The 26,925-nt window shown below is 38.8% G+C and overlaps 3 protein-coding genes across 3 annotated transcripts in view; 1 reads left to right on the top strand and 2 right to left on the bottom strand.

Annotated features, from left to right (window-relative positions):
- galns (galactosamine (N-acetyl)-6-sulfatase) overlaps positions 1 to 14,280 on the bottom strand; it is a 31,833-nt gene extending 17,553 nt beyond the window's left edge. Inside the window, exons 1-9 of the mRNA XM_026946747.3 lie at positions 13,870 to 14,280; positions 12,471 to 12,594; positions 10,607 to 10,681; positions 9,752 to 9,854; positions 8,085 to 8,228; positions 6,794 to 6,860; positions 6,404 to 6,531; positions 3,686 to 3,825; positions 3,449 to 3,552 (exon numbers count right to left, since the gene is read on the bottom strand). Coding sequence (XP_026802548.1) covers positions 3,449 to 3,552; positions 3,686 to 3,825; positions 6,404 to 6,531; positions 6,794 to 6,860; positions 8,085 to 8,228; positions 9,752 to 9,854; positions 10,607 to 10,681; positions 12,471 to 12,594; positions 13,870 to 13,986 — 1,002 coding nt within the window. The 5' untranslated portion in view covers positions 13,987 to 14,280. The remainder of the gene's footprint in view (positions 1 to 3,448; positions 3,553 to 3,685; positions 3,826 to 6,403; positions 6,532 to 6,793; positions 6,861 to 8,084; positions 8,229 to 9,751; positions 9,855 to 10,606; positions 10,682 to 12,470; positions 12,595 to 13,869) is intronic.
- Positions 14,244 to 18,454, top strand: trappc2l (trafficking protein particle complex subunit 2L). The gene is made up of 5 exons (XM_026946758.3): positions 14,244 to 14,334; positions 16,039 to 16,211; positions 17,408 to 17,495; positions 18,131 to 18,210; positions 18,294 to 18,454. The coding sequence occupies exons 1-5, from the start codon at positions 14,302 to 14,304 to the stop codon at positions 18,337 to 18,339; spliced, it is 420 nt and encodes a 139-aa protein (XP_026802559.1). The 5' UTR covers positions 14,244 to 14,301; the 3' UTR covers positions 18,340 to 18,454.
- On the bottom strand, positions 18,455 to 26,445 carry pabpn1l (PABPN1 like, cytoplasmic). Its single transcript, XM_053229447.1, has 7 exons — positions 25,874 to 26,445; positions 24,175 to 24,289; positions 23,716 to 23,783; positions 22,418 to 22,524; positions 22,250 to 22,337; positions 19,757 to 19,896; positions 18,455 to 18,882 (listed from the first exon to the last, which is right to left on the bottom strand). The coding sequence occupies exons 1-7, from the start codon at positions 25,937 to 25,939 to the stop codon at positions 18,843 to 18,845; spliced, it is 624 nt and encodes a 207-aa protein (XP_053085422.1). The 5' UTR covers positions 25,940 to 26,445; the 3' UTR covers positions 18,455 to 18,842.
- Positions 26,446 to 26,925: the final 480 nt, after the last annotated feature.

Raw genomic sequence — 26,925 nt, 5'->3', positions numbered from 1 at the left:
AGATGGGACACGTTGGAGCTGCAGTTTTATCTCCCTTCGCCAGTCGCCGCACAAAATAAAGCTTTATTTTATTTATAAACTTTGAACTATTTTCCGATAAAATGCCATTTTTTCGCTGTCATCCTTGATCTTCCATTCCATTCTCTCCTGAGCGGCCCTTTGAGGGAGACGGCACGCTCACAATCAGATAGTGCTATCAACCCGGAGCAGCTGGCTGTGCCGAGAGCGTGTTCGCGCACACACACACACAGACACGCACGCACACACACTCACACACACACACACACACACACACACAGACAGAACCTGCCTCAGCCTCTGTGAATTCTCCATTCTCTCCATCCACCACCTTCTCAGCCAGAGAAGGCCTGGCACATTCCATTATCCACACACACACACACAGAAAAAGGAGAAATCAAAGAAGACAATTAATAAAGTTGACTACCTACTACCACCAGCAAATCTTATCCAGCTCAATGTGGAAAGAAATACACTGTTGAAAGAAATACAGAAAGAAAAAAAGACGACATATTTTTTATCTTCCATTTAAACTCTGTTCCTTTTTTCCCCCCTTTTATTGCAGCTTCCCTTCTTTATTCTTGACTGGGTATGCATATGTCTTGGCTAAATCCTGGTGGAAGTTATCTGAGGAGACAGACCTGCTATCCCTGTCTAATTCACTCCAGCTCTGGGGCTCAGCTGATAAAGCGAGCCTAAGCGATGGGGCTGGCAGCTTTGGGGCTGACTGCGGCTCAGCCCTCCTCCTCGCATCCCTGCATCCTCCCTGTCCATATGTGGGAATGCTGAGCTGGCCGGCGTTCCTCTGCCAACCCATTCCATCACATCCTGAGCCAACTCGGTCTTCTGTTGGCATCCAGAAGTGAAGCCTGCCACGTCTGGAAATCATTAAGCATTTTGGATCAAGCATAATGCTGAAAATGCATTGGACATGCATATATAGTGTGTATAGATTATAAAAGCTTTAAAAGCTATAAAATAAAGGGGCCAGTGTGCTGATCATGATGGTCAGGTGTATTTATACTGAGATCATATCACACTTAAATGCAGTCAAATGGACACAGGTGAACTCCATTTTAATGGCAAAGGGGCAAATACTTATGCAATCACAACTTTTACATATTTTTATATGTAAACAATTTTACAAAGTATATTTTCCCCCTGCACCAATATTATAATGGGCTATTGTGCATGCATTGATGACATATGGATAGTTCCAGGTTGTAAGAATATGAAAATTTCATGGGGGTGTTAATACTTAGGGTGCAAGGCACTCTACTTACATGTAATAATTTTTACTTTAGCCCGTGTGCAAAGAGGGGCTGTCATTTGAGTATGTCATCTAAACACTAATACAAAACTAGTATTAAAATGTATTAATTATAGCTAGCTGTATAGCATTAGACTGAGGAAATGAACTTTGGAGAAGGTAAATACAGATAGTTTACTATCAAGCTAGCTGGTAGATGTAAAGATGTAAATCAAAGAATGTATTAAATAAGTTGCCATTACACCCAGCAGCTATCACAGCAACAGCCAAACATTGTGGACACGTTACCTTAACTTTTTAACTTTAACCTTCATAAGGTTCACAAGCCTTATTTTGTATGAATGTTTGTCAAGGAATCCGCCACAATCACACCACCAGCTACATTCTGTACTATTAACTACCATTATTTTACTATTATAGGTTACTATTTTTACAAAATGACACATTCGACAATGACACTCGCCACCTTCTGCTCATTATATAATACACAGCTTAAGGGCACTGTGTTTGTAGGATGTCCAAGCCACAGAAACAGTGCTGGTATCAGTGTGTCCCATATGAGGAAGCAGAGCCAGAATCTGAAAGCTGGGTCAGGTTTATTCGGCAGCTGGCGGGCAAATTTTAACAGCGTGGAACACCTGCTTGCCCTGGCACTGCCCTCCACTCCACCACTCCTCTCCTCCACCACTCTATCACTCCCTGAACACCTGGCACCCACACGAACAAAACTTCCCTCTGCTGCCAACTTCTAGCCTTCCACATATGCCCAGACACACATACACACACACGACCCACTCACCCCTCCTCCTCTTCCCCTGCCTGTCCTTTATCCCGCACGCCTGGCATATTCAGATATAGAAGCCCTCATTACAGCTCAATCCAACCTCGGCAAACACACAAACAGATTAGCCGCTTAAGACGTTCCCAATCCCTCTCTGCGCTATCAGAGTCCTGCACACCCGTCAGATACGAGCCGGGGGCAGAGCTTAACGCAGCCCGCAGACACCTCACCATTCCAGATCCTCCAAAAATCCCCACCCTGCGCCTCAGTGCTGTCTCGCAGCCGCCCATAATACAATTAAAAGTCATTTGCAGAACGTGCAGCTTTAGCGGATCAGTAAAGGGAGGCTTCCTCTCAGCCAGGAGAGAGAGAGGGAGAGAAGAGAAAAAGAGAGAGTGCACAGACAGCCTCAGAAGTTATGCTGAGAAACACGTGCACGCACAGATGAAAAAAAATGCTTGCTTTTCTGTAGCTTTGTCAAAAAGGCAGGAGATTCCAGTGCGTTCCTTTGAGAGGAAGGATTGAATTACAATACCTGATGAGGCCATTAACACTGATTCAACAGTCAAAACAATTGAGAAGGATTGGTTAGAGGATTAAAACCAAAAGCATTCACTAACTGCTGAATAAATAAATACAATTATCCTTTTCTTCCCCACTGGTTAGAAGCCATAGGCTCTAATTTATCACCATAGTTTTAATATGGACTGACTTCTACAGTGAAGCAAAGTATGTTATAATTTTTTTACTTTACCCTAAAGGTTATTAGTGCTTAATGAAGCTTTTTTTTTTTGGATTTTTTTTTTATCTTCTCAAATTTACCTGGTGAAGCGTATGGATAGATGAAGCTGTAAAAAGCTAAGTGACACTGCACATTCCGAAATAAGTTGTCTACAGCATATTTCATTCCACACTCCAACTTCTAGATGTTTAAGCAACAACATTCTTCAGAGATAGCAAGCTAAATTAAGTTTGGCTAGCAATGTTAATTTCTCATACAGAGATCGCTAACACAACTCTCACAAGTTCTCTGAAACTGGCTACTCAGCCACATCAATGCTGGAGTGACTAGGTTATGGGACATACTGGTATCTTTACTGTTAGTCATTCTAATCTTAATTTGCAATTCACCATCTTGAGTCATGTGTTTTATTTGAGAGAAAAATTAAGTTTGGAAAGACATCAGAGAATACGGTACAGGTGGATACAACTCCATTCTTATAAATAATAATACCTAGTACACTGATGCAACTTGTACAGTAAAGAAACGGATGCTTTTCTGTCAAACAGACAGAATTTGGGGTGTGCCTAATACTCTGGTATAGTATTAGTACTGTCTACCAACAGAAAAATTAAAATGAGCATGCTCTAATTCGCACCGTGCCTGCTGGGATTCGTCCAGGCCACCAAGCAATAGCAGGCTCCCTCATTCCTCCCTCAAAAGTTGTCTCCTTTCCGCACAGGAATGGGCCATTACTGCCACCTGAAAACACAGAAAGAAAACAAGCACAAGCACACTGAACAAGCCCTGAGGGAAGCTAGATTAGCAATGAATCTAACTGAAGAGACAAAGAGAGCAACACAGAGGCACTGTGTTGAGTTTTATAGTTCCTCACTTCGCCCTGGTCCAGACATCACTGCAGCACCATTATCGGAAGTGAAAAACACAAATGTGTTGTTTTCGATGTTCAGCTCAAACAACTGAGCCAAAATCTTCCCCACACTGTGGTCCAGCTCCATCACAGCATCACCGTAGCTACAAAACACAGAATCACACATTTCAGTACTCTTACGTAGACCAACACTGAAACCAAAGTATTATGAGATCACCATAAGAATGCATAAAAAAAATTTCACATGTAACATCAACAGCATATCACAGCAGAGTCCCTACATAACAAAATATACATTAAAGAACACCACAAACACATTTGAAACATTTAAGTGTAAAAAAAACATCACCCCGTAAATCAGTGCAACCATGACAACAGATGAGCGTGGGGAAAAAAGCATCATTCTAAACAACAGCATTCTTAATAAGGCTACTTTCTCAACTAGGTGGAGGAATTGGGACTAAAGCGGCTCACGCTTCTCTCTGCCCTCAACACACACCTCATTTAGCATTCTGAGAGAACGCCTGCTTAGCAAGGTCTGAGATATCATGAGGAATACTAAACGATCACGGACAACCCCAGCAATGCATTCCCTTTTCCTCAGTATTACCAATGGGCCACTTTAAATCAACAGTTAATTAAGCAATTTTAATTTTTACATTGGAAAACTGGGGTGTCCCCTTGATTAGGAAGTAGTTCCTAGGTTCATCTCCTGCATTTCCTTAAGCATGAAATTAAAGTGTGATACTGTATATAGACTGGACCTGGCCTGGGTGACTGCTATCTATTCCTCTCACGCATTTAAGACAAGACAGGATATAAATCACCTTTATCAGCATAGAAAGAGTTTTGGCTGCTTGCTGCGACTTCAGAAACTCACCTTTCCCCTGAGAACCTTTAGTTCTCAGTCACCTTTCCCCTGAAAATCCTTTTAGTTTAAGTTATATTAATTTAGTTAGTGTTATACATTTTAGTCAATTTAGTGTAAGTATTTTGTGATATATAGGATGCACCATCTGTCAGCATACTTTATAGGCTATGAAGGCATGGAGCGGTAGTTGGTTCAGATACTGGTGGACCTGTTCAGTGCAGTAACACTCCTATATCCAGATACCCTGCTGTGTTCTGTGTAATATCCAGTTTGCCAGTGCCTCTGCTCCTAGGGCGAAACTACCTAGAATAGTAGGAGCTGCTCCATAAATCTGAGGCCCATGAAGGAGCCACCTTCCAAACCCCACCAGTCAAGAACACGATCTGTATTCTTGTTGGGGAAGAATGATGTTAAAGAAGCTGACCCAGATGAGAGCCCTTCCACTACTTTCACTGTTCTAGAAGATATAACCTGCTATACACCGCTGGACACAAGATATACACTGCTGGGAACAGGTATGGGTGGTGGACAGGAAGCCTCAATCAACCCAGGTCCTACTGACAGAGTTTAATGCAGCCACCTTATACCATACACAGGGGAATCTGACCTTTAACCTCTTGTACCATTCAAACATAGATCCATCACTGCACCTTGCACAAACACACACTCCTTGAGTGGCCACAATGGAGCTCAGGATGAGTTACAAGACTGCCGGCAGAAGTTACACATCAACTGGCTTACTAGCTTATCTTCTGGTAATGGATTACAGCACCCACTGCCATAAGGCACTTGCACTGAAGTCAGCCACTGCAAAGAACAAAGCATGTGAGTGGTTTCTTCTCATCAGGCAGGTAGTACTGCCAAAGGAAATCCTTAAGGACAAGGGCACCCCTGCCCCTGCTGATGGCTTGATCTGTAAAGACTCCTCCAGAAGAGAGACCTGAGTCACACTCAGACAAATGGTTTGGTAGGGCAGATTAATGAAGCCCAGAAAACCATGTTGTAGAGGCTGGTGGTCGAGGATCTGCGTAACTAGGCCCTCCAACTCTCCAATGCATTGGCCACCATTTCGGAAGTGCCACATGGGTTGACAGGGGCTTATGACATTTAAGCAGCTGTTCAGGTACAGACCCCAGGGAATGCCTGAAGTGGAAGACCTGGAAAGAGCAAAGCTCCCACCACTGCTCAGTCATTAAGAATGTACAACAGATGCAGCTGCACATGGGAAAACCTCAGCCCACCCAAGCAAAGAACAGGAATCCAAAGAAGGTTCATGGTCCTGCAGCACTTAGCCTTTTGGGTTGACCATCACACCAGGTCATGGCACACCAATGCAGACAGCTTCTTCCACCTCCATGCCCTCTGGCCAGACTACCCCAGTGCCCCAAGCTCAGCACTAACTGTGAAGAGGACTGTGAAATCAAGCCTCATATTTGGGTACCACCAATATTGAACTGCCTGTTATACAGGACCGGCACCATGGATAACTGACCAGGTTGTTCTAAGTTCAAATACAAGGATTTAGCCACTGTCGAGCAAAGTTGGCATTGTAATCCTCAAAATGTCAATTTAAATCAGCTTCTGTCTCACTTATAGGTTGCTACCGATAATTAGTTATTAATGTAAAACTACAAATAATTTGATTCAAAAAAGTTTTCTAATACTATTTCAGTTTACAAAAAACCTGTATTAACTGTATAAAACTGTAATGGTTTTTATTATCACTTTAATCTTAATTTACTAACAATACTCAACAGACTAAAAGTTTACTAGTAAAAGTATAGTGTACATAATATTTTACTAGTATTTGACATCTCTGCACGAATAATTGAGTACGATGTGGATCTTACCGTCCCCGCTGACTCCGCCCCAGGAATTGCTTGGAAGCATAAACTGGTTCGTGTGTGGCATCTGGGGCCCAGTAGAGAAAAAAAGGCTGATGGGCTGTGTTTTGGTGTGAGATGAAGTCCAATGCTTCCTGTAATCAGATGTGAGAGGACAATCAGGGCAGAGAATCAGCAGCAGGTTATAATCATTTTGATACTTAAAGATACTGTATTTGCATAGTAAATCATACAGATTATGATCTACTACTACTAGTGCCACTCAGGAGAATTCTGGGTGTAAGATATGATTCTTTATGAACATGGCCCCCACATGATTTTAATTCTGTTGTTTTTGGACACTAGACTGGACACTGACAGTTGCTTCACTAGTAATGTAGGAACTGTAAAACTTACCCATAAAAACTGCTGTGTGAGGTCTGATTCCCCGGTTTTCCTGTTGATTTTAAATTCCTCATAATACCTGCAAAACACAATGACCCATTGTGTGTCCCATTAATGTTTTAACATGACCTGGTTGACCTTCATATAGTAGCTGGTTGACACATGAGTAGCCTCTTGCAGCACAAGAGAGGGAGTGTGTAGCAGGAGCAGGTTTTACCACAGGTACTCAACAGACTTCAGTAAAAAATACAACGTATGGTTTATTTACTCTGAACACTGTACACAGTTATATTGGCTTGCCTACTAGCTAGGGTGTTAAGTAGGTGTCTTGTTAACTAGCTAGGCGAATATTAATTGGAGAATAAATAAATCAGCACTCATGTACAGATGGAGTAGTCAGCTACATAAAACCCAGTTTAATCAGCAATCAAATGCTATATGTGTTAAATATAAATATGCTGTTCCTCCTGTTTAAACAAACAGGCATTAACAGCTTTATGCACTTTTTTAGTGTTTTGAAAAGGAAACCGCATCTGTTCGCAATGCCTTCTGAGCAAGTTCTGCTCATAAAGTCAACAATTATGTTGACTTGATCCCTCAGGCTTCCAAACGGTCATCTAACAGACTTCAGCTGCACTAATAAAGTACTGTAGTAGTCCTTAAGATGGGTATTTATCAGAGGGGAAGACACAAGCTTGTGTTAAAACAGTACTGGAACACAGCCTAGGTTAGTTCCACGCTTTGCTCTCATGAACGAGCATACTTTCTAGTAAATTTCACACTACACTGAGGTTTTGTTCTGAACAGCAGCTTGCTGAAGAGTGTTTTTCCAAAGAGTGATTAAGAACTGAATTTAGCAAGGCACACAGTGAGTCTCTGAAGAGCTCGGGCTGTGTTATGAGTGTGAGCGGATGCGTGTTGCTGCCTCGCCAGTTCTCATGCTCTGGCTGTTCCAGGTGTCCTAACACACCGTCAAAGCAACCTGCCGTCTCCTGGGTGTGTGTATGTTCGTGTGTTTGCGTGTACGGCTCGGGTATGCTACGCTCATTAAACCCACTGCTAAGCACAAAAGCGGCACACTTGCTAGAAGCAATGACCCTGAATGCACATATGGCTGGTTTGGGAGAACAAACAGACAGATAATGGGGGATCCGAACACAGCTGGCATAAACACAAGCCAAAAAAATAAACGATTAATTTATCCAGGGCAGTAGCCAAGAAATTCAGGGAGAAATCAGAGGTGATTGTCTCTAGGTAGACATTTTCAGACATGACTGCAGAAGTGTGTGAGTCAGAAACATACCTTCCAATCATTTGGGAGTTGTTATAGACAGGGATATTGGGACACACACTTTCGTTGTAGGGTCCAAAATGGCAGTTTGGAGAACCGAAGAACTGGTCAAAGCCATGCTCCAGAGGCAGATGCTGCTTTCTGTGTCCAAGGTGCCTGGTGTCAGATACAGATTGGAAGTTAGATGATGTTTACATTAGAAACCATTGGTAGATTGTTCTGAATCTTTTATTCACCAAGTACAAGATGGACAAGGAATTCCTCTTTGTGCAAAATAAACTCCAATGATATAAAAAAGAAAAAATCTAAATATGTGGTATAAAATTGGCATACTGTAAAAAATTAAGAACACAAATACAAGCAGTTGCATATCTATACACAAATATATATGAACATATATAAATATATACACTGTGCTAGTTTATAGGGCTCTAACTCTTGCCTTGTCCTAGGGTTGGAGGTTTCTGGACTTTACTGTGGCCGTAAAGTGGTCATGAATTTCTGTTCTTTCCTTGGGTTCTTCCACACTTGCCAATTTTTTACTCAACATCCAGTGTATGGATTACATGTAATCCTATGGGATTACACCCACCTTACAGCCGCTTTTAAAAAACACTGCTGCTGGTGGTTTTGGTCACAGCAGAGCACTTGCAAAGTTGAAAAAAAAAATTTTTACCTTCTGGCCAATCAAGTCAGAAGTTGAGGGGCAAGCAAAAAAACAAAAAAAAACCAAAAAACAAATATGGAGGACCAAGTGCTGCGGAAAAACTGGTTTTGTTGAATTGAAACTACTCCACAGCCAATATTGCATAGTTGTAACATTACTAAAAATAACAACTTGGCTATTTTTGGGACATTAACCAGTATGTGATATGACAGTCCTATTTTTTTTTTACTGCATATAGTCACACAAGCAGCTTCTCTTCTCTTGATTTTCTGCCTCCAAAGCTACAGCAAAGGCAAACAACCTCCTCCAATCTTTATTTAAACTTTATTACTGATAAGAAATCTGATCTAGATAGCAAGCCAGGCTACTTAGTTAAAACAGCTAGGACTGGTAAAGGTACTGTTATAGTTACAGTGTGACTGTCACATGGGTAATTTTTTTTCTTTCATACTGGCACATAAGGAGCTCATTATAAACAAGTAGAACTTGACGCCAACGGCATTGATGCGGATGTCTCTGTCGCCAAAATGTCTAGTCTGTCTGGTTACTAATTTGCATGCTTGAAATACCCTTAAAATGTACAGCATTTCAAACAGGAAGGAAGCTATTGAAGAAAATCATCAGACATTTGACCTTGCTGTAACCTTGACCCTGTTTGGACAAACATAACATTCATCCGCTCGTTCTTGCGTTATCACGCAAACAAGAATCTCGGACGGATCCATGGACAGATGCATGGACAACCCAAAAACATAATGACTCCATCACCTAGTGGTGGAGGTGAAGGCATAATAAAAACAGCAAGTGTGAAAGCAGCCTTCTTTAACGTAGCCAAGTGCAGCTCTCTTTTTAGAGTGCGACAGTGGAAACAGAGAATATGACAATACAAAACAGAACCAGATAGAAATAGAGTATGACGCATTCTGTACTGCTTTGCAGAACTGAAACAGCAGTGCTTGTGACATCCGCTGGATTTCCGCTAGAAAGGAACACAATAAACAGAGAAACTCACCACTTGCCAATGATCTTGCTGACATAGCCTTGTTTTTTTAAGATCTGAGGCAACAGGATCTCATCCTGTGCAATTCCTCCCACGACCTCTTGAGGTGTATAGGCTGTGTGAGATACACGATACAAGATTCAGCAAATGGACATTCATTTGAATATTATACTATATCACTGTAGAATGCTCAATTCTGACTGGTCAGAAGATGTTGATAAATTTTCTATAACAGTAGCACTCACATGGTAGACTTTGGTGGAAGGCAAATCACAGGTTTGCATTAACGCACTCATTCTAAGACATTACCGATTCTATAGTAACAACTAATTCAACCCTAACAAGGGACTTGTATGGCAGATGTTACACATTAATGGATTAAAAACCTGTAATTGTTTAGCATTTGGCATTTTTGGAAGAAGTCTCCGGTGTCAGTGCTCTGTAACAGTCAAAGGTAAAGCTGTAATTTTAAGTTTAACTTTAAGTTTTCTGACACAAGAGAGTGTTCAGGCCAGAGGGTAACATGACAAGATCTTCTCAGAGATAAAAAAAAAAGAGAAATCTTGCCAGTTGAGAGATCACTTGTTTATAGCTGCTATAACATAAGTGATAACAGGAACTTCTTGGACATTCCACAGCATCAAACTATAAACGAATAAACGACATGACCTGTCGTTCTTTAATTAATGAAAAAAATGCAATAATTAGCAAATTGCTGTGGTATAAGAGGAATAAATCATTTCTCGATGTACTGATACTTGAAAATAAACAACCATCCTGAAGTTCACTACTTTTCAAAATAGCCGCATGCCTTGTCGTGTTTTATTCCACATGTGATGATTACATGATAGTCAGGGTAGGTCATACCGTTCCTGGCATGTGCGTTGGTGGTGTAGAATCCATTCCGGATTGGAAGACGCCCTGTAAGCAATGCGGCTCTGGCTGGAGAATTCAGGAATGAGAGACATTTCAGTGAGAACGTGTGAAATGTGCCATCAATCATGTAAAGCATCTCAAGCATGAAAGAAATATATTACTACTGAGAGTTGCCTGCTACACCAAATAAAGTTAAAATGTGACTGAAAGGTAAGAGTTTCCTCCAGGAAAGGTTTAAACTCACAAAATCAACATGCAAGCCTCATTTTCAAAGAGAAAGACAAAACTGAAGACATCCTTAATATGTCCTCATCCTGCATATTGTGATTAGCCGGCCTTCTTCTTATCTACTACGTGATTAAAATTTTAATTAAGGCTTCGAGGCAGAACGCTGTCTCCACGGCACTAATGCAGAACGCCAGGTACAGAGCAGGAGACGTCCTCCAGGCGCCCTCATCTCACACTGACCAGATTAACAATCGATTACACCTTATTTGCTTAAATATTAATTACAACTGAAAACGGGCTAATAGCACATCTTATGCATTAACGGGTCCTTCAAATTCACAAATTATGGGCCATTTGCACATTTCAATAGAGGGAGCATTAACCACATTATCATAATGAGTTCTGTCTTCCTGCCTCTCTCTCACTGCCTGCAGTTCTCATTTAGGAGTGTGTATTAAACTGACCGAAGCCTATTCTAAAGAATGATCTGGCATACTTTTAGCTTGAAGATATTCATTAAAAAAAAATCTTAAAAAAATTTACAATTAGCACTAAATGATAGATTTAAAAGAAAATCTTTTACTCCTATTTTTTCAGCCTAATAATATTTCACAAAAATTTATTTCTTAAAGTAAAAACTTAGTAGTTTGGAGTTAACAAGTTCAAAACATGTAATGATAACAAGCTTCAAATGTTATCATCTTGAATATTGAATGCAATGATTGAAGAATTTGTGTGTAATATTCCAAGAGAAGTAATGCAGCACCACCAGAGATCAGGGTTTTGACAACGCCGCTTCTTTGTCCACATGAGCAAACGCAGTTATGCAGCACGGATGAACTGTTAATATCTGTTCCTCAATAGACAGGACCTGCCCTCTGCAGAACACACAACATCTGGTTTAATTGGTTTTCTTTTATAGTCCACAAACTCCAAATCCATGGTTAAGAAGGCTGTGTAAATCTAGCTCTAATGTAAATGAATAGAGATTGCGCCAATCTGATATCCAGTAGAAACCTGGAACGGATATTTGAAGGGGAAAAAAAAAAAGAATGAATAATGAATCTGAGCCAATTCTGTAACGAACTAACATGCTATTATAAAATACTGTATATTTTCATGTTAAAGTTATACAGGAGTTTTCTTTCATTTTCAAATATGTTTTAAAAAACAGAAAATAGTTTTGTTTACATAATGATTTGACTATATTTAGCATGAATATGTAATTTAAATATGTAATTATATTGTCTAATTTTGTGCAATAATTATTTATGTTTTGTTTTCTTTTTTAGTTTATTTCAATAACAAAAAAGGTCACTTTGCATAAGTCATGTTGATGGCTATTAGAGAGTATTGTGTTTTCAGATGTCCATCTTAAGTGATCAGTCATTTTAAAATTTAAATTTAGGTGTTACATTTAAAAAACACTCGACCGTTCAGTAGCGGATAAGAAGCAGATAGTTACTTAGGTTAAAGATGTACAAGAGACCAACATGTAAGTTTCAGCTGTGCAGATTTCTATGGCTGTTTTTTTTTTTTTTTTTTTTTTTTTAAGTTCTTGAGGTGAGTTCTTTCTTGCTTCCCATGAGAAATGTAAAAGGCAAGCACAGCACATGAGCATACATACATGGAGAACAGAGTGGATTTGCAGTGTAGAAGTTGGGGAACAGCATCCCCTGAGAGGCCATCATATCCAGATGTGGGGTTTCTTTAGAGGGCTCACCAAATACACCTAGATCACCCCATCCCATCTGAAAGAGAACATCATGGAGGGGAAGAATTAGATTCCAAACAGATGCAGATTTTTAATGTCTCATAATAATTAGTCTATCATTTAATATAACCAGTGTTGTCACCTAGCTTAGATTTGGTGACCTTTTTAAACCCCCTTAGCGACTTAATTTTTTTTTAAAAAAAGGCTGGTGACCAATCTAGAAAGGTTTGGAGCAGACATTAGCAGCTGTCTTGTATTCAATACAGCTTTCCACCTCACATCATAGCTGCTGGTTATATGTGAGTTGAGAAAGCATAAAAACACATGTGTAAAGCATGACTTTAGTTGCACTTGCATGGGCCTATGTGCCCAGCAACCAATCACTGAACAGCGTTGTTCCCCAGCAACCAATCATTGAACAGCATTGTTCCTCAGCAACCAATCACTGAACAGCGTTGTTCCCCAGCAACCAATCATTGAACAGCATTGTTCCTCAGCAACCAATCACTGAACAGTATTGTTCCCCAACAACCAATTACTGATCAGTATTGTTCCCCAACAACCAATTACTGATCAGTATTGTTCCCCAACAACCAATCACTGATCATCATTGTCCCCAACAACCAATCACTAATCAGCATTGTTTGTCTCACACTTCTTAGTGATATTTACAAGTAATAATAGTGAGTTATTGCGTCTGTAACCATTTACCTTCATGTTTATTTTCCAACTACTCACTACCACTGCTTCTTTTTGTCTGTATTCTTGATAGAAATTATACTATGTTGTAAATATGTAAACAGTTGGTTTGACTCTAGATTGTAAATATGCAAAAAGACAACTTTCTTTCTTTTCTAAGCTTTAATATATACTTTCTATTCTGATTAAACTCTATTCTATTCTGTCGGTTCTTCATCAGTAACACATTTTGATCTGCAAATGATCATGATGATTCAATTAATATGCAAATTAGTTCATGGCGTCATCTGGTGACTTTAATGGCGTGCATTAACTACTTTCCCCTGAAAAGAGTAGGCAACACTGTGTATGAGAATAAGTACACTAGTCAGGGTGGGACCTGACAAAACAGGATTAATCCGATTACATAAAGCGAAAGTCAGGATAGTTAATTAGTGTAGTAATGAGCTAGGAGAACGTGTGCAAAACAATCTTCTGTTCAGTCTAAAGTTATCTAACTCACTGTAGAAATCCTTCTGTGTGTTATTATCACCCAGAAACACAGAAACACAGCTGCCCAACTCTAATGCAAACGAGAAAAGTAGAAATAACTGGAAGTAGTTTCAAAGCTTACATCATCCATAAGCATTATGATAATATTTGGAGTAGAAACATTGTGGGTCTCGGCGGTTCCAATAAAGCAGAAAGTCCAGAAGAAGAGAACTGTGTAATTCACCCTCCGGATCTCCATTTCATTTCTAGAATCACCTGCCCTGCCTGCACACTGTAACGAAGAGGTTATGAGATGACACAAGCGTCATGTGAGTCCAAATAATAATAAAAAATGTCTACAGCTTGCTTTAATGGTCTTTCTGTAGCTGCAGGATGTCGACATACGGATGTTTCCTTGTGTAAGCGTAATAACAAAAGAAAAAAAAAGAAGAAGAAGCAAAAAAATAACCTCGCTAGAAATCTACATGGCTAAAATCAAAGTACTGCCTACAGTGTCACGTGAACGCGTCAGCGCTGTCACGTGACAAGCTTTCCGGCTTGTCGCAATTCCAACATGGCGGTGTGTGTAGCTGTCATAGCGAAAGAGGTAAACGAAAATTGACCTGTACTATAATTTATGTTTACGTCGTTATGTTTAGCGTAAATCTGAATCTAGGAATGAATTAAAGCTGTAAAACTTTAATAACCTCGAACTTCGATTCACTCGCTTTAAGTAATAGCTGGTTACAGCTGTGGCTTTTTAGCGTTTGCTTATGATAATTAATGGCTGAATCCTGAATATCTTTTTTCTTAGTATACAAGGACACTACATAGGGGTTAATGTGGTGAGCTCTAACCGACTGTGTTGTGCACTAGATGGCTAATAGCGACTCATTTGGAATTTAGCCCAGCGAGCTAGACAGCAGACGAGGATTTTATTGTTATTGCTTTATTTATTAAGTTGTGGCTAATTTGATTTACTTCATATAAAGTATAGGGAATTCCTTGTTCAACAAGTTTTAACAGCAGGCTCGTAGCTGGCTTCAGGATCGATAAGAATGAAAAACATTTAAACACATATTTAGTTGAATATATATTATTATTATTATTATTATTATTATTATTATTATTATTATTGGAGTGTTACTTAGGAAAAATGTGGAAGCAGAATTTGAAAAACTGAGCATAAATACACAGTACAAAGGCTCTTATTCTGCCTGCACTTTGTATTTTGTACAGTTTAGTTTATAATCACTAAGGCAGGAAGAGTGGAACAACGCATCATTATGAGGTTATGAGTGTTTTCAACACATACTGTATGCTCTTCACCTGGTCAGACTGCATCAACAACCAACATTTATGACCAGTTTTGCAAAGTAGGCAATGCATGCTCAAAAACCAGAAGTCATTGGCTAATTTGTATATTCATTAATTCGTCATGATCATTTGTATATTGAAAGTTATACAAAGAACAAGATTTTCTGAAGATGAATAGAATAGTTTTGTCAGAATACAAAATAATAGATTATAACTTATTTGTTATTTACTAGAAGTAGTATTTGGTATGGCACCACAAACTAACAATTTACATAAATTTACAAAACAATTTACAAAATACTGTAATTTCTGTCAAGAACACAATCTAAAAGATGTAGTGGTGGTGAGGAGTCAAGGGGAAAAGGAATGAAAGAAATGATTATAGATTGAGTAACTTGCTATTATTAGTTGTAAATATCATGTAAATATGGAGTAAAATATGAAAAACCAAGAAATGCAGAGGTGTGACAAAGAATGCTGGTCAGTCATTGGTCATTGGGGAATGATGATGATGATCAGTGATTGGTCGTTGAAAAACAATGGTGATCAGTGATTGATTGTTGAGAACAATGGTGATCAGTGATTGGTCGTTGGGAACAATGCTTGTATAACTCAGTCAGGCTTTACACACTGGTGGTGAGTCGACTGAACCTGCTCTCTCAACTCAAATAACCAGCAGCTATGATGTGAGCTGGAGAGCTGTATCGAGTGCAGGTTCAGTCGACTCACCACCAGTGTGTAATGCAGATTCGGGTGCAGGTAGAAAGTCAATAAATCTAGCGACAGAGATGGTAAGTTGGCAACATTGTTTACGACAGGACACAACGTAAAGCACTCAGGCTAAGTAGTGGCACCTGGTTACTCTTTCCATTTCTGATACATTACCGATATCAGAGCTCTGAGCGATACTAGTCCAGTACAAACATCCACACAGTAAGCGAGCAAGTTTTTGTTTGTATGATTCAGTGATATAATTGCATCTGTGTTCCTGCAGAATTACCCTCTGTATATCCGGTGCGTTCCAACACAGAGTGAGCTGAAATTCCACTACACAGTGCACACTTCGCTGGACGTGGTGGAGGAGAAGATCTCTGCAGTTGGTAAAGCGATGGCTGATCAGCGAGAGCTCTACCTGGGACTGCTCTACCCTACAGAGGACTACAAAGTGTATCCTTCTGATGAAATGTCTTGCAGTTCATGCTATTATAAGTGCATGAACAGTGGAAGGGCAGGGCAGTTACAATATGCTGGGATATATGCCATACTGATGTAGACCATTCATCCATTCATTCATTCATCCATCCATCTTCAGTAACCTCTCTATATAGGATCCGAAGCCTATCCCAGGAACCCATGTGGGCATGAGGCAGGAATGCATGCTGGATGGGATGCCAGTCAACAGATTTCTGAGCGCAATGTGTCTTAGAGAACCCCTGATTGCTTTCTACTGAATTTAATGTCAGTCTAGTGGACACAGTACAATTACTGAATAACGTCTGATCATCTATTATTTACAGGCACTTCACCACAATTTCTTCCCTTTTAGTGTAAAGTGGGAGGGGCTTTCTTGGGTAAAGCTTGTGCAAACTTCATCATGACCAATCACAATGTTCCCCTCTCTCTTTTATCAAAACCATGTTTTCCCACATGAAAGGTCTCTGAGCAACCTAGACATTGTGTCCTACTGTGATGGCTCAATAGTTTGATAGGTGGTACATGTAGGGCTGATCATTCCAATCCAAATTCTTGCGTCTTGAGTGGCGTCGCAGGTTGGAAGTCTCGGACAGAGGGCTGTAAGGCAAGCCTGTTTATGACAATGTTAGAGCATGCCTAGACAGTTCTCAGGTGGTCTGATCAGAAAAAAAACCAGCTGAGGTTTGAGTAGTATTTGGCCAGATCCTGTGGCATTCTTTTCATTCAAACTTTTGCTAGGTGCTTAATACAGTACTTAAACAATACTTGAACCCCTGCTGCAATGTTAAATGGCATTTAATATAATAATATTTGAAAACATGAAGTAAACAGATACCATGACATAATTAAAACTGAGAGACTGGGTTGGCTAGTTAACCAGCCCCATTCCCACACTGTTTAGTGTTAAGACAGAGTTTAGTAGCTCTCATTTTTGCTAGGTCAAACATAAAACACAAACTAAATTTGCATCCACATAGCTTATTTTAAAAAAATCTACCCAAGTGGTTCGTCATTGAGCTGGGCTAATTGTTTGTTCAACCTGGCTGAGTTGCACTGGAATTTTTTATTTTATTTTTTTTTTAACAAACACAATTGGATGTTTTAGTCTTAGATGGCAAATAAGAAAAGACTGTATGGAAAATATTGTACAAGCTTAACTGAAATAACAGATATGGCTATGTGACGAACTCCAAAGTGAAGTTTGTGATTGTTGTGGACTCATCAAACACATCACTGAGAGACAACGAGATACGAAGCGTAAGTAGGCATTTCCTGGCGATATAATAGCAGTTAAGGTTTTGCACCTGTGACTAAGATTGTGAGTTCAAATTATACCACTAACACTGCTAGACCCTTGGGGAAGGCCCTGTAGATTCTTGAATAACTGAAATAACAGTAAATTAATTTTTGGTCTCTTAAAATGTGTCTCTGAAGCTGAATCATGGTCAATTCTGCAAAACAGAATTCATACAAAACAACAGCTCAGTAGTAAGAAATGACGTTCACTCACATGAGCACAGAGCTGTGGTCTCTGAACATGCCCTCTTCCTTTCTTTGGCTCCTAAAAGCAGTCATATTGTGTAAAGCCTCTGATGGAAATTGATGTTTCTCTAAATATACAGATTCAACATTCACCATTAAAATAACGATCATAGTTAATAAGACTAATTAATCAAAAGTGACATTCAAATCTCACAGCCATTAACTGCTCAGCTAAATGTGTGGATTGATTTAGCATTGAGGCACAATCCTTTTTAGATAAAACTGTCTGCAAAATGAATAAATGTATTTGTAATTGCCATTTTTCTTACTCTTGATGTAAACTGGTTGTGAATAACTGCACCAGAATAACCTACAACAGAAACATTACAGTTTACTGATCATCTCCACAGATGTTCAGAAAATTGCACAACTCCTTCACAGATGTCATGTGCAATCCCTTCTACAACCCTGGAGATCCAATTCAGTCCAAGTAAGAACTGATGTACAATATCTACTCATTGTTGACCTTCAGCTTGGTAAATATTCTCTAAACAGTGTTCTCTCTTCTTTCAGGGCTTTTGACGGCACGGTGTCAGCCATGATGGTGCCATCCTGCTGAAGCTGCATTTTACTCTGTTGTACATACAGAAGTTTGTGTCGTTTTGTGCATTTGTGTATATGTATGTTGTATGAAGTAAAATATTTTCAATTAATAAACTGATTTACTACACTGATACAGGAAAGAGCAAAAAGATTTTATTTATTTTTTCTGTCAATGATTTACATTAAACAATGAAAGGAGATAGAAAATTAGACAAAAAATACCAAAATTCAAAGGCACTCCAGCCTCCAACCAGCTCATTTTACAGAAAAGACATTTATAAAAATAGAAATAAAATAACGTCATCAATGTAAATCAAGTCTCCTCATCGTTCAGGCTTTAAATCAGACAAAATATATGAGAAGCTATACAAAAATATATATGCACTTAAAATGTAACTATGAAAATTGATGTGTAGACTGGGAGTCCATTAAAGGCAGGAACGTAACAGCACTGAACAGTTAGCACCCATAAGTGCTCAGAAAAGAAAAATAAAACTAAAACAAACTCTTTTCATTCTGTCAGTATGAAATGTACCAAGGCTGGGCTCTTCCACTTCCCCTGAAACAGAACACATTATTATTAATAAACATTTCGGTAAACAGGTCACATTTAGTGTGGTGTGTGATTTCTGACTAAGAACTAGGTATCAGGGGTGTAACAATCAGAGGATTTGGATCGGTGTGATGATTTAAAAGGTAACGGCTGAAATGAATCGAGGCAACTATAATATTCAATTTATAATTGATTTATTATCAATAATACATTCTTTTTTTTTTTTTTAAACTGATGTAAATACACTAGCAAGGTGATTTGCCCGTACCTCTGATACTTAATAGTCCTTCTCGGGTCACATATAGATCAGAGGCTACTATGTTGAAATCGTACCGCAGCAGATTCAGTGGTATCACCAAATATCAAATCGTTGCTTTAAGAATCAAAATTATATTGTGTGGAATCCTGAGGTTTACAACCTCATGTGTTAAAATTATATTTTCTTTGCATGTTTTTAAGGAATTTTTACCTTACCCATAAAATGTAATTGCTCAGCCACGACATGTTTGGTGTCTGAAGTTGGTAAAGAAGCAAACATTTAAGTTAAAGCTTATAGCCACCAATTTAGCACTAAACATGTCTTGGCTCAAAGATATTTCAGCAAAGGGGAGAACAGTAAATATCATTTTTGGCCCAACTGTTCCTTTTATCACAGTACAAGATATGAATCATTTTTTAAAATAAGCATTACAATACTAAAGTATTACAATATATTAAAGAAATATCTGGTGCAAAATTGAGGGATTGCCTTTTCTGATAAAGATGTACACAAAGCTGCCTTCATATATAGACACAGCAATCACTGAAATATCAGAGGTAATATTTTAATGTCAGAGTATTAAGTGAAAAATCATGCATCTTAAACTTTAGCATAACTGACCTGATGAAGCCGCGGAATCTGCCCTGGAAGCCATTATGGAATCGGGAAGTGCGGACACCTCTGCCACGGAAACGTCCCCCTCGCGCGAACCCTCTGTCTGTGCTGCTGATGCCCGGCATGTTGGTGCGTTTTGGTAAGACCTGTGGCCAAAACCAACAGGCCAACTTAATCTAGACACAGCTGGAAGCGTGAGCTAAAAGCCCCGCTGGGAAGAATGTTTAGATCAACACTCTGACGCTAATAAGATACAAAAGACATGTATGGTTTCAGGGTGTCTGCTTACACTTTCACATTTACAAACAGGATGACATGAAGTGACAAATCAGATTTCTCCATCATTCCGGCACATCATTACATTGCTAACTCTGAAGGTGTTACTTTACTCATGACATTGCATTAGACTGGTAGATTACATGTAATCTAGTAGGGTAAATGCATCATCTCAAGCAAAGCAAGTCATGAGAGGTCATACTCATGCTTAAACAATTACACCATCCTGTTCTGCTGTTCTCTGCAGTTAGTCTATGGTGTGTACGTCCGAGTATTGGATTGCAATTCTACTAATAAATATATCTAATGTTTTTTTTTACATTTTGCACATGGTTACACTATTTGCACTATGTGTAGTTGTGTGTATTGTGTAGGTATGTATTTTGTTGTGTGTTGCACAATAATCCTGAAGGCCTGTTCTTTTTCAGCACAATACATGTGTATGGGATAAACTGATCACAGTTTTAAACAAGCATCACTAAACTGGTTTTGCAATTTCTCAACTGAAGTACTGGAGGGATTTTAAAGTCCCCCAAAACTTCTGAAGACATTTTCCTAAAAACAAAACACGTCAAGAGAAAATTAACAGTTGCAGCCGTTTTGTTGAGGGTCAAAGACATAATCAGATGAAGGTAAGAAGTATTACTGCTACAGAGCCTTTCTTTACCCCAAAGCTGATTATTTTCCTATAACAACATCAAAGTGTTTTAATCCTCTTATACCATAGAAATTTTCCAACAGTTTGAATTTATTAATGAACTACATGTCTTTTTATGAATTGACAAATGTTTTTATGAACATTGAACAAAGACTTTTTTTTTTTTTTATGAATTAGATGTCTTAGGTGCGGCGCATCCATCATTCAAGTTCCAACTGCTATAGAATTGATGGTTAGGAGTGCATTAGTATAAACCTGTGGTTTGAATTACAGCTGGAACTACTGTCAGTGGTACTGAAAATATATCAACACCTTCTGTCCAATCGGATTTGAGAATTCGACTGTGAATTACACCCACCTGTCACATGTTCTACACTAACAATTGCAATAAAATGTTAAATGTGCCATAGCACAATTCCATGTACTACAGTATCGTACAAACAGTTTAATCAAAATGGCGGTTTTGAAGAGTGTGAGGCCACAACTTCTCTGGGATGGACAGGCTCAGAGGGACTGGACTTAAAATATTAGCTCAAACCCAGTGGCTCTTATTAATCAAAGTTGTGTAGAAAGAGCACAGACTTCAGCGTCCAGAATGACATATGAACAAATCTGCGTCTCATGCCTGAAAAGGTCATACAAAGCATAATTAATGGATCAGATTCAGTTGCATGGAAACAAACTTCCACGCATTAGTCCCTTATTTACATGTGATATGCATAAGACACACCCCTACTTACCCTTATATACATCTAATTTATATTAAATATGCCCCAGTTTGTCCAGATGTTGCAGCAGTGAACCAATAAAAGGAAAGCCTTCAGAAGAGAGCAGGTAGTTAAATTAACTCAATTTATTTTATTTATTTTTTTCAGTTTTTATGCATTTTAGAAAGTGAAAAGATCAGATTTATCTGGTCAGAATATGAATTAAATTATTTATTATTTAACTTTTTAAAATATTTAAGGCAAGTTTCCACCCTGAATGAATAAACAAATCCTTATTTCATATAAAGAAATCAATCAAAAGCAGACTAGTAAAATGAATAAAATCATGTCTGGCGTCTTTTAGTGTTGACATGTAATTATGTAATAACCTCAAAAGAACATCCAAGTGTCTTTAAATAGCTAGGGCATGTGTTTCATCTGCCCAAAAATCCACATCCAGGTCAGAGCTTTGTAGTGCACCTGTGGTACATAATTGTGCCTATTACTCAACTAAAGAACTAATGAGCTGATAAAGAGCCACGTCTGTGCCTCTGATTCACATTTACAACTTACATGCTGACATTAATTGCTATTATGTACAGTTTAATACACGATTCCTACATGTGCATTTGTGATTATGTTTATGTACTGCTATACTGAGGATACTAATATAAGTTTTGATTAAATAAATAATCAAATAAAATCAAATCAAAGCAGCTATACCAAAGAGGAAAGTTTAATGAATAAGGAAACTATTGGTGAAATTTTGGTGTGCTCATTTTACTATCAGGTTTGTCTGCACACAGCTTTGGTAAGGGCCATTTAATATAATGCATGGCATTCATACTTCACTCTCACCTTAATGACTCGTCCTCTGAACAAGGTTTCATCCAAAGCCATGGCCAACCTGACCGACTCTCTATCAGAGAACTCGATGTATGCAAACCTAAGGAGAACAGCAAAGCAATGCTGACTCAAACAGTGGTTGATGCACTAATAATACAGACAAATATAATCTTGCCTCACCCTTTCGGATGGCCAGTAAATTTATCACACAGAATAGTGACCCTGTTCACGTGCCCACAGCCATTAAAGTAGATCTCCAGCTCATCAGCAGTCGTCCCATAATCCACCTGTTTCCATTTAAGACAGAGCATGCAGTGTTTAGTAAGAACAGTTTGAGAACTCAATTATTTAAACTCCAGTGGCAGCCTCACAGTGAATCTTAGAGATGCTTTGTATGGCACTGAGTCAAATATGATTTTACATATTACATGTAAACATGTGATACAATTTAATTTTAGCTTAAAAAATAAACACTGATTAATCTGGCTTGTGTTTAAATAAAAATCTTTAAAAACAGAAAACTGTATTAGTTTTTTGGAAAACATATGGTGCCTTTTAACTCATTGGTATGCCTAGTGTGAATAGTTATGAAGTTGGTCAGTTTCAGAAACCCACTGGTTAAGGAAGAAAGACTGGAAAAAGACCAGGATGTTTTTTTTTTTTTTTTTCCCCTAATCTTCAACTGTTCAGTGAACCTGTGCCCATGATAGCCTCAGATTCCTGTTTTTGGCTGACAGGAGTGGACCTGCTGCTGTTGTAGCCAATCCACCAAAAGGTTCGAAGTTTCATGCATGCTGAAATGCTTTTCTGCTCACCACAGTTATAAAGAGTGATTATTTGTTACTATATCCTTCTTGGCAGCTCGAACCAATCTGGCCATTTTCCTCTGACCTCTCTTTTCAACAAGGCGTTTCCACCCACAGAACTGTCGCTCACTCAGTGTTTTTTGTTTTTGCGCCATTCTGTGTAAACTTTAGAGACTGTTGTGTGTGAAAATCCCAGATCAGCAGTTTCTGAAATACTCAAACCAGTCCATCTGGCACCAACATCCATGCCACGATCAGAGTCGCAGAGATGACACTTTTTCTCCATTCAGATGTTTGATGTGAACACTACCCAAAGCTCTTGACCTGTAGGTCTAACTGCATGATTTTTTGCATTGTGCTGCCGCCACATGATTCGCTGATTAGGAGAATGTGGAGGTGTTCCTAATAAAGTGAATGATGAGTATATTTTAAGTGATGATCAATTCTGGATTGATGTTTCTTGTTTGGTGCTGATTTTCAAGATATAGGATTTATCAACATTTACATACTCTATGTTGCCATGATCAACAATCACTTTACTGGAATTTACTGAAATATGAGGCACATGAATAAACAGTACAGTAACCATATATCATAAGGCACACGTGTTGTTTTACAACAAATATTTACCACGTGGCAACTGGAAAAATCATGGCATAAAACATGGCTTACATTCCCCACATAAACGGATCTAGTGTCAGCGTCTATCCTCTCCTCAGGTGTCATGCTGTAGAAGAGTCCTGATGACACACAGACTTCATATAATCAAATACAAACGCATTTGAGACACTTAATCTAAAGATGAAACACCTTAAAGACTATATATTGAATATAGCACTCTAACCAGAGCAGCCATTTAAACATACGAATGATAAAAGATTAACAAACAATTTGAAAGACTGATGTAAGGAGTGACAAGTCTAGCTACCTAAAATCAAACTTTTAATACAAATTCTTACATGTCTGCAAAAAAGTCAGAACACTTTGCATTCTGCATCCCTGTAACTTCAGAAGGTTGTACAACCGTGATTGAAAAAAAGGCAGTCAATGCCTTCCTTAACTTGGGAGCGCAGCACTGCCAGGGTTTGGGAAGTGATGACAATGCGGATGGGTTTAGCTGCCTGACCTCACCTGTCTGTAGAGGGCCGTAGGGAAACGGCTTGTCTGAACAGTACTGCGCTTCCCTCAGCTTCTCCTCCTCCTCTTCCTCCATCTCCATCACCCGCGCCTTGATCGCCTCCAACTCCTGCAGTATTAAAGGGCAAAAATGACAGCAGGCACTCCAGGCTCATATATCTTACACTTCTTTTACATATATTTATATGCATGGAGCTCCTGTTTTGTCTTGTTGTAATGGAATCCTGGAGGTTTAATATTTGAGCATAGAAGCCTTTGTAGCTGCTTCTATTTAAGCAAATGGACACATGTAGGCCTCATTACATTATAGAAAAGAGACGCCCTAACTAAAGATGACACTGGGGACAAAACTGCTTTAAAAAAGGGCTTGTAAAAAGTTATTGGTAGCAAGTTCACTTGACCAAACTTGTTGGGGGGAAAAAAGAAACAATCTTTCTACATGAAAAGCAAAAAACTTTGATTTATAACATTCATTGTCATCCAAGTGGCACTGGCAATTATTCTATTAAAGAATTAGTCTAACTACCAGATTGATATTTTGTTAACAGGCAAGTCTGCTGAACTGAAATCTAATACATGACCAAACTGTCATATACTTAAGATACATAATCTCTCTTTTTTTAAAAAAAAAAATATATATATATATATATATATATTGCAGCATTACGAATTGTTCAAAGTGGAACTAACTGCATCCCTTCTAGTTTTCCAGTATAATTTTTCGTTCGAACTTTGGGCAGAATGATATTAAATCATGAGTAATTCTTGTTGTCCAAAATGTCAAAGATGGCATATAATATTACACCAAACATTCAGCTACACTGAAGTTTTTTTTTTTTTTTCTTTCTAGATTACAGCCAGTCAAAGCCCAACTCTGTCCTAAACCATCAGCAAACCTGCATGATATTACTGAAGAACTGAACGAGGTCTGACGCAGAGATTTACCAAAAAAATCTGGTTATTCCATTACTTCCATTACTCTGACACAAATCTAAAGAAGCAAAAGGAGAAAAGCAAACATGTCTTGGCTTAGGTACATGGAAAGTATTTTCTATAACTAACCCTTTAACAGGTGACCTGTGATTCTACATGTGACTGATGCTTTTCTAATGGGACGTAGGGAGGCCTACAAGCACCTGTGCTCTCAAATCTGTTGGTGACCTTGTGGTAACAGACGTAGTGTACTAGTGATTCACTGGCTTAAATAAAGATTATTACAATTCTCATTTGTAATTATCCTAATAATCAAACTTTTTTTGCAAGGAAACAGGAAAGTCCCCATACACATCAGTTGTGGATATCTGGGTAGAAATGGCAACTATTTTATTAAGATATCACTCAATAAATACATACTGAATATATCCTAGATTTGGACCAAGAATGATGGACTTCTGGGGGGAAGAGAGAGAGAGAGAAAAGGAAAATGCTTCATGGAAACAATGAGACTAATTTCTACAGAAGTGAAACAGCATTGTTGTGGTTTTTTAGCAGAGAAGCTGGAGCTATCAAACAAGAGCAGGTGCTGTGTGAAGCGAAGTGCCTGAAAGCGTCCATTATATTGTCTTTATGTGTGGTAATATATTTAATATTTAAAAAGTACGAAAAAAAAGTAAGAAATGAAGTCTTTTACATGCTAGAAGGGTTATCTATCCATTCACCCCAGTTCCTTTCAGAGTAAAGAAGAGAAACTCACCGGGTCCTCAGTGAACTGACTTCCGGAGTTGAGAGCGCCTTTAATGTCGTAGATTTGCTCCGCCATTTTAGTAGATAATCATAACACCTTCAGCCTGCTGCCTCTGAACAACGCTTTAATGCTTCTTCATCAGTCTAAACCCCTCAAATAAGCCTTCTTCTTAAACTAGTCATCAAATAGACCTACTGAATAAGAACTGAAGAAAATATTTAACACAAACCAAACACTTTTTTAGGTCTAAAGCTACTGGAGAAAGGCCACGTCCAAACCTGCACCCTAAAGTACTTAATAGGGGTCACAGGGCGCCACGGTTGCATCCCAAATCCAACTATACCGCACGATTAACATGGAAACAGCAGGTAGTACGATATAGTTTGCGGTTTGGGACGCAGCCCGAAAACGTCTACAGACAAGATGGAGGCGGTTCGCCTTTAATGAGCTCACCTGCAGCTCACCTGCCTGAAAATACACACTGAAAATACACACATATTTCAACTCTAAACATTACTGAAAACTTTATAGACCTTATCCAAACAGATGAACGTGTCTGAAACTGTAATAAAATTCAAATTCATCAAATAACTGTGAAACAAAAAAGACCCGTATGAAACGTCACATCTCACTTAAAGTCAATCGCAGAGGGGGCGTGGCTTTCTGAAGATCATACACTTTAGATTCAATGGGTTTTAAAAGTTTAAATGACAGATTTTAGTAGTGCTACACATTTGCTCACTTCATGAACTGATACCCACTTTATCACTATTATTTCACCTCCAGAAGAAAAGGTATTTGCAGGGTCTATGTTATTTCCTCTTATACCACAGTGCTTTTGACTTCTCGATTCTGATTGGTCAGAAGGTGTTGATTAGTCTTCTGTAACAAGCAGCTCTGACCATAATGCTGCCTCCTGTAATCCAAATCACAGATTTACACCAGGGTGCTCATTCTATATCCTTTCTAGAGTAAAAGCTCATTCCCAGGGACCTCCAAATAGTCTTAACCTCTAATCTTCTAATTGTTGATATGGTGAAGATTTCTATAGGAGATATTTA

Source organism: Pangasianodon hypophthalmus, chromosome 25, assembly GCF_027358585.1.
Source record: "Pangasianodon hypophthalmus isolate fPanHyp1 chromosome 25, fPanHyp1.pri, whole genome shotgun sequence".
Taxonomy (NCBI): domain Eukaryota; kingdom Metazoa; phylum Chordata; class Actinopteri; order Siluriformes; family Pangasiidae; genus Pangasianodon; species Pangasianodon hypophthalmus.
The sequence above is the reverse complement of the archived record's forward strand: the minus strand, read 5'-3'. Positions and strand labels throughout refer to the sequence as shown.